This window comes from Frankliniella occidentalis, unplaced genomic scaffold (genome assembly GCF_000697945.3).
Source record: "Frankliniella occidentalis isolate FOCC.00 unplaced genomic scaffold, Focc_3.1 Scaffold3, whole genome shotgun sequence".
In the NCBI taxonomy this organism is placed as follows: domain Eukaryota; kingdom Metazoa; phylum Arthropoda; class Insecta; order Thysanoptera; family Thripidae; genus Frankliniella; species Frankliniella occidentalis.
In genome coordinates this window covers 4,146,255-4,154,395 of record NW_026267133.1, presented here as the reverse complement: position 1 = coordinate 4,154,395, position 8,141 = coordinate 4,146,255, and the positions used below count along the sequence as shown (strand labels likewise).

General features: G+C 59.0%; 1 protein-coding gene across 2 annotated transcripts in view; it reads right to left on the bottom strand.

Annotated features, from left to right (window-relative positions):
- Window positions 1-8,029, bottom strand: part of LOC113211003 (uncharacterized) — a 24,098-nt gene extending 16,069 nt beyond the window's left edge. For both annotated transcript variants that reach the window (XM_026429238.2, XM_052266254.1), the window contains exons 1-2: window positions 7,777-8,029; window positions 2,465-3,560 (exon numbers count right to left, since the gene is read on the bottom strand). In XM_026429238.2, coding sequence (XP_026285023.1) covers window positions 2,465-3,560; window positions 7,777-7,785 — 1,105 coding nt within the window. In that variant the 5' untranslated portion in view covers window positions 7,786-8,029. The remainder of the gene's footprint in view (window positions 1-2,464; window positions 3,561-7,776) is intronic.
- Window positions 8,030-8,141: the final 112 nt, after the last annotated feature.

Here is an 8,141-nt window from a genome sequence, read left to right as displayed (position 1 = left end):
GACCACAGTTCGCTAACTACTGCGGTGGGATGAGGAAAGTATTCCCCCATTTTTATTTTTGAAGCCTATTCCTCTTTGAAGCACATTCTCCTCAAATTTTACCATATCGACGAGGTCGGAGAAAATTAGGTCGGACAAAAGCCAGGTCGGACAGCACTTTTTTGGGACTTTGTAAAAGTCACCAGGTCGGAGAAAAATAGTTGGGACATTCTAGTTGCACCGGGAGAGCGTATAAGGCAATAGCTCGGCCAAAAGAGATCTGACGAATTCGCGCGCGCGCGCACACACCCTCAATCACGAGCACCTGCTCACACGACCCCCGTGTGTTCCCGTCGAGAGGGATGAGCCGTTTATACCAATCACAATGTCATTTCAATCGACAAAGGCCCACCACCGTGTAACGGATTTGCATGCACGATACGCACCATTTGGTTGTGCCCCAGCCCCCAGCCCTCTTCTGTGTGTTTGTGTGTGAATGTGTGAATGTGTGGCATACGTGTGTTGTGCGCATACGCACCGCACCAACCCGATGCTTCATTGTATCCGACCCGCCCGCGACCCGCTCGTTCGGTATGTGACTCTGTATAGTCTGCTGTTCATCAATTTGCCAGCCCCCTCCGTCCGTCGGCATGTTGTCTGTCCGCTTGCCATGGACACACACACACAAAAAAAAATATTCTAGGGGTGTGAAAATTTAGATTGTCGAAGTGTTGTGCGTGTGCGTGTCCCTCTTCTCTCTTGTGATCACGAAATAAACCCGCGTGCCCGCGCCAAATGCAAACAAACGACAATACAAAATATACAAAACAAGTAAAAAAGTACAAAAAAAGCTACAAAAACTAAATTGTTAGGTTTGCTTCCGTAGTGTGTTACTTGCACCACCTACACACACACACAAGTCCCTGGTGTAGGAGGAGCTGGCTGGCTACGGCTGGCCTCCTCCCGCTTAGTCCTTTTAAAACAAAACTAATCCGGTCGGTCAAGCAGCCGGGCAGAGACCGGCAGGGCAGGACCTAATCAGAGAGTAGTACTGCCATTCGTAACTCCCGCCGCTGCCGAGGAGGGCGTCCAGAAACACACAAAACAACACCGAGCTGCCCCGGTACCGTACGGCCCGCGCGCAAACACCCTCTCCCGGACCGTCCCGGACGCAGCCTGGGAGCGCGTCACCGGGTGCGCTCGCGTGCCACCCAGCCGTTTAAAGTGCTTTATCGAGGAGGCGTGCCGCAAACACGTAAAAGTGGCGCCGCCCCGCCCCGCCCCGCCCCGCCCCGCCCCGCCCCGCCCCGCCACGAACAGGTGAGCATCGGCCGGCGGGGCGTTCTGCACAAAGGGGTCCTATATGGTGCGACCAAACTAGGAAAGAGCCCGGCTTATGGGAGCAGCTCTTAACTACTACCTCCTCAGCAACTCATTGACCTGCTCGGGTCCCACCCTCCCTGTCGCATGGACCCTTTGGTAGCAGGTAGGCGAGCTACCGCTCCAGCAACACTGAGCAGACGCAGACGGAGCAGCGCAGCTGCCAAGCACCAGAGTTTAACAAACAAAAACTAGTCACTTTGCAACGACTTTATCATTAGGCATCATCCAGAGAGTACGACTGCCATTCGCTGTGACGAAACCGCCAAGTTCAAGAGCCTATGCTGGTTTCCACGGCGCCTGGTAGGCAGGCAACATATCTGCGTGCAGTGCATGCGTGTACTGCGGGGTGGCCTACCCCGAGTCTCGCAGGCGTCCGGCTTCCTTCAAAGTGCCGAATGAACCTGAGAAAAGCTGACGTACTTTCTAGACGATCTGTTCTAACTAACGTGTAAAATAATAAAATTGCCTTCGAAATGACGAATATACTACGTTTATTCTCAGCAGTGAAGTAGTGTCCTTTTTTTTCACTCGCAATAACGAACGATTTTTTTTGTAAAATAAAATAAAAGCAGATCATCCTGGCGCGTGGGGGAGGTCGCGCGGTCGTTCGTAAATGTCGGCGGCGGCGTGCTCCGGAAGCGCGAAGGCTGCGAGCGCCTCGGGCTTAGCTCGGTGGCGGCGGCGATGGTGGTGGAGGTGGTAATGAAATGCCCCCCTACCTCGGCCTATCGCACGCGCCGAGCGCCGCCGAGCCGAGACAATAACCACGATCAGATGTCACACACGGCGCGCCCTGCCCTGTGTGCATCGGCAAGGTCTGCAGGAGGGTCACGACGGCGCACGCATTAGCACGCCGACGCACGTGCTAATCACACACACACACACACACACACACACACACACACACACACACACAGACTAATGTCACCCGATGAATGGAGGGCACAGGCGGGGATGTGTACGTCGGGCTGTACGTCCGTCGTGTACTTGACGTTCGTCGGCTGGCCGAAGTCGGGGGACTAAACGCCGAACGCTATACTGCACCACTTGACAGTCGGTCCGTGTCGTCGTCTAAGTCAGACGGTCGTCGTCGTGGACTCACCCGGGTAGATGGCGCGGAGGCCGCCGTCGAGCTCCTCGAAGATGCCGCTGACGAGGCCGCCGACGAGCCCCGGGTTGGAGCCCTTGGGGCCGAGCGGTGCGGGCAGGATGGACGTGATGGGCCGCACGATGCCCTGCACCACCTTGCCCAGGAGCGCGACGGGCGACTTGCTGACGGCGCCCGTGCCCGTCGAGCTCCCCGACGCGCTGCTGCTGCCGCCCGTCGTGAACGAGAAGGTGCCCGTCGCCACGCCGCCGGCGTTGTAGGTGCCGGCGCTGCTGCCGCTCGAGCCGCCCGACACGCCGCCGCTGCTGAAGGCCGTCGCGCTGCTGCTCGCGAAGCCGCCGCCGCTGGGGGAGGCGGGGAAGGCGCCCGGCCGGGACTGGAAGGTCCCGGACACCGTGCTCTGCTGGCCCTGCTGGCCCTGCTGGCCCTGCTGGCCCTGCTGCTCGACGGCGGGCGCGGCCGGCGCGGGGGCGGACTCCGCGCCGGGGAAGCCGCCCCGCACGCCGATCACCACGGGCGCCTCCGTCGTCTGCACGACGCGACGCGGAGGAGCAGGTCGTGGGGGCGGCGGTGGCGGCCGAGGGGTGGTCGTCGTTGTCGGCGGAGGCGGACGAGGAGCTCGGGTGGTGGGCGGCGGCGGCGGCGGTCGGTACTGGGTGGTTGAAGGCGGCGGCGGCGGTCGGAAGGTGGTCGTCGACGGGGGCGGAGGAGGCCGGAAGGTGGTCGTCGACGGGGGTGGAGGCGGCCGGAAGGCCGTCGTGGACGGGGGCGGGGGCGGGCGGAAGGTGGTTGTCGGCGGCCTGCGGGTCGTCGTCGTCGTCGGCGGCGGCCTGAACACGGGTGGCGGTGGCGGCGGCGGCGGCGCGCCGCGCACCCCTATCTCCGGGATGGCGTTGCTGTCCGCGCCGCTGCCGCCGGCGATGGTGTTCTCCTCGTCGGACAGGGCGTTCTGCCGGTGCAGGATGTACTTCTCGTAGCGCTTCTGGTAGTCGAGCTTGGCGCGCTCCTTCCAGGAGAGCTGCTGCTTGGGCGTCGTCTGGTCCTGGGCGCGCACCACCACGGCCCCCACCAGGACGGCGAGCAGCGCGACCTGCGGAGCCAATAACCGAGAGTTTAATATGAGAGGGTCGCCGATCTGTCGTACTCTGACGGCCGCCTCGAGGACGCGGGCCGCACCTCGCGGACCTGAGGGTACCGGAGGGGGGCTGCCATTGTTCGCCGCCAGTGCCGCTCGCGGAGGCCGCGCCTATAAAGGCGCGTTCATTTCAAAGTCGAATGGATTTCGGGCGACCGCCTGACCTGACCCACCCGGGCGGGGCGCGGCTGTCGCAGGTGAGAAAATGGTATATATGTCAGGCGGGGCGCGCTCCTTACCTGGCGGACGCGCCAAAGAGACGGAGAACGGCGGAGACGCTGCTGAAGCGTGCTCTCCTTTACCAGCGTGCGGTGTGCGTCCGCCGCCGGTCGGTGACCGCCAAAAATGGGAGAGCCGAGGCTGTCACTACGGCTCTGCATGTGTGTGACAGTGTGTAGTATGCGTTTGTGTGCAAGTCCAGCCGGAGCCGGGGGGGTATTGACTTTGGCTGCGTCCGAAGCGGTCGTGCCCCTGAAGGAGCAGGTGAGCGCCGCCGCCGCGGGGGGCGTCCCGGACGCGTCCCGGGCGCCGTCCAGCCGCACGGCCTAGCGTGCCATTACGAGCTAATTGCGCATATGGCATAGCGCGCCAGGTGCGCGGCCCGAGCGGCGAGTCCAAAGCTTTCCCGGAAAGATTGGAAACTTGTGAATTTTTTTTTTTGGAAAAAATTGAAAAACATAATTCCAGAAATTTTTTGAAAAAATTAAAATTTTTCCAGTAAAAATTGAAAAAATGGAAGTTTTTAAGAAAAAAATGGAATTGTGTCTAGAAAAATTTTCCAAAGTACTTTCTGGGAAAAGTAAAATCCGTACTCGCGGTCTCCTCCAGCTGGTAGAGGAGTTTCGTACCGTCGCCAACTCTCTCGACGGCGTCCTCCTCACCAATGAGCTCTCCCGGCGACGACGACGACGGTGCCGTCCTTCGCGCGGGTGGTTCAAATGTCAGCCAGGCAGAGGTGCGAGCCGGAGGTGATGGGACCGTCCACGGCATCAGCTGATCTATGAGCTCGATAGAGCCGCTACAAGAGTGTCTAGCAAGCCGATAGACATCTCTAAGGCCGCGGTGGAGCGCACAGTCGCCTATTCTATCCTCCATCCCATCCTACTGCCTTTTTCATTTCCCACTATCAATCACTCACGTTATCATTATCATTATATTCTATTTGCAAGCCAGATGCGCGGCGCGCGGCGGATTGAGTGGTTCTGCGCACGGGACCCTCCTCCTCCTCCTCAGGACCCAGCCTTGGCATGGATGTGCGGCTCCCAGCGCCGCCGCCGCCGGCCCGGCCCAGGAAGCGAGCGGGAGCCGCATCCTCCAGCAGGACCCGCAGGACCCGCAGGACCCGCAGGACCCGCAGGACCCGCAGGACCCGCAGGACCCAGAGGACGCGCAGGACCCGCAGGACCCAGAGGACATCCTCGAGTAGGATTCGCAAGACCCACCAGACTGGAGATCGTCCACTAGGACCCGCAGGAGACCCTCTAGTCGTCCTCCAGCTCCAGCACATATGCCGCAAGACCCATAAGTAAGACTCCAGCAGGCGCGGCGACGACCGACCCGCCGGGGAGCAGCGGTCTTCATAGGGGAGAGGTCCCCGCGTTGGGCTGCATGAGGGCGACAGTAGGCCAGCCAGTGTTGACAAGGGGCAAGGAACCCGTCCATGCCTCTCGGCAGTACCACCGGGGCACCGGGCGCGAGGCAAGGGCAGAGTGTCCTGCAAACACGCACTGCAGCTCGCGGTACTGTACTTATACGTACTCACGCACGCACTTGCGTACGCACGCCACTTGCGTGCCTGGCGATGGCGATTAAGGTGGCTGCTGGCTGGGCGATATGCACTCGACGGAGTCACAAGTGCACGCACCGCGTACGCGCACCGTCACTGGCCGTGCCACCACAGCCTCCTCGCGCACCCCGAGTGGGTTGGGTGGGCAACCCGCACGCACGCCTGCGTCCGGCACAGTCCATCTACACAGTGAGTTTGTTACTATCGAGCCGTCCTGTCGAGTATATCCGGGAGCACACTCACACTTCGCCGGGTTGCTCATTCCCGGGGGGAAAATTTCCTATACAAGCGTATGGTAGAATTCCCAACATTTCTTACAGAGCTATAATGCAGCCTCGCCCTTTCCTGTGGGAGCCCCCCCCCCCCTTCTTTCTGACCAGGTGGTGTCCCAGAGGAAGCAACTCAAATCTCCCTTGCCCAGCCTGACCTCTATTTCACCCGCGCACTTGTTATGGGTGCAGCGGGCATTATAAAAACAAAAAAGAAAACAGACGAAGCGAGAGGGTAATCGTGAAAATGAAAACCGGTGGTGCGAAGAGGATGAACGTTTGGCAAAAAATCTGCGGTCAGTAGTATGGTTCCCGAGTGTGCAGCGGAGCCTCCATGCACATCAGGCGGCACCGTAGAGAAAGAGAAAGAGAGGGGTCCTCGCTCCGGCCAGTCCCCCCCAAGTACGTTAGGAGGAGGAGTGTTGACGGCGCCTCGCGGTGCAACAGAAACGCCTCAACTCGCCCGGCCCGCCACCCGAGTTACGTCTCGTGGGGCCGGAGGAGCAGCGGAGTGGTCAGTCATCAGCGGGGAGCCGCAGACGGGAGGGGCGGGGGGGGGCGTATCTCGGTACAGCAGCCTTGGCGTTTAGTTTTTCTCACGACGCTGTTTATTCGGCGCGTGTGTGTAAGTCAAGTAGCAGCATACCGTAGACCTCCGCCCCGCCGCCGCACCAGCACTGCCATCACAGGACGTTACGGTCCAGTCGTCAAGGAGCTCCTCGTTCCGAACGGAAGGAAAATAAAAATGTGGAGAATGAGGTGTGATGTTGTTCATGTGTCTTTCTCTCTCGCATTGCGGTCACATGGAGCTCCGTTAAACGAGCACCTCCTCGGTCGGAGGGGCCCGGCCGGCCCGGCAGCCCACCGGGGTGCGCACTGAAGCAGTGACCCTGACCTAGACCTCAATGGACGCGAGTAGTAGTGCGGTCTTGTCTATTGAGCCGACTCTGCCCATTTTTATGGCCGGTTATTAGACTCGCCGACCGCCGCGGACCGTGGTGGTGGCGGCGTGGCGGCGCGGGTGTGTTCGTCCGTACACTCCTCGGCCACTAACTCCTGGTTGTGTTGTGTGCGGTCAAACGCGGTCGAAACACACTACGATCGACGATGTTGATGGACGGCCGTGAGCACGCCTGCTCAGGGGCTGCCGCAGCCGTTAGGTGTCTGAGACCGTAAAAGACTCTGGGAGAGCGAGCGGGGGTTCATAGGAAGACGGGGAGGGAGAATGGGTGTGGGCGAAAGGGGGAAGGAGGGGAGAAGTGGGTGCAGTTTTGTTGGACCTTTCCGCGAGGAGCCTCAAGCCTCATGATCTCCATGACCCCCCTCCCCCCCCTCTCCCTCCGGGGGTCACCAAGGGTCGCCCTGGCATTTCAGAAAATCCATACTACGATTATAAAATCAGTACATTCTAATGATACCTTATACCTCTTTTTAAAAATTCATTCCCAACCCCAACTCTCTAATGAGGAAAAACGTAGGAAAAATATAAGTCATTTCATGAAGCATTCCGGTGAAGCTGAAATGTAGAGGAGTGGAGGGAACATGAAAACGGAAGTCACTAAGTTAAAGTATAGAGAGTTCCGTTTTCTTCTTCCCCGCATTCTTTGCATCTCAGCATTACCGGAATGAGTTGTTGCTAAGAAGCTGGTGTAACATCACCCTCACATTGAATTCTGAAGTCTTGATGACATCTCGAAACCGGCCGTAACAAAAATCCGTCACCCCTGAAAAGGTGACGGTTTTGTTCCAAAAACCACTCATTAATGCCCAAGAACGATGGCATTGTGTTACCGACCTATGTCAATGTCACCTAACCTATGTCACGCCACCCTCTCGGGCTGACGCGTTTTCTTATTGTTGCCGATTTTCAAGATGACAAAAAATTGAAGTTTCGAGAATAATTACTAAGGGTTTTCCATCTACAAATGTATGGGCACGGTTGTGTTTCCGTTTGAACGACAGCGCCCCAAGCTCAGTTCAATGAAAGTCCACCCCCAATACCTTTACCAGAACCGCGGGTGGGGCTGGTATGAAGTCAATCCGCAATTTTCTGCGAATTCCTTTACCGCGACACACGTTTGTTTTGAAAAGCGCGACCGCGACGCGACGTACTCACCCTCCTCATGATGATGGTGATGTTGATGTTGTCGTTGTTGCTACACGGCGGCTGCTGTTCCTCGCGGCGAAACACAACAAAGTCTGAAGGGCTTCGAGGAAACACTCAACACAACACGCGGCACGACACGAGCGCGCGTAGTGCGCGTGCCCGGCGACAACAACCACACGGCTCCAGGCGCTCTGCTCGGCGCGGCGCGAGTCCCCGGGAGCGTTTGAACCAGACACGCCGACACGCCGACACGCCGAGTCAGTCCGAGTATCGCGAACACGTTCAGGAGCAGCGGCGGGGGGGGGGGGGGTTTTGTTCCTGGACGTGAGGGGGGGGGGGGTCCTGGAGGAAGACGTCTGTAGAGGGGAGGGGAG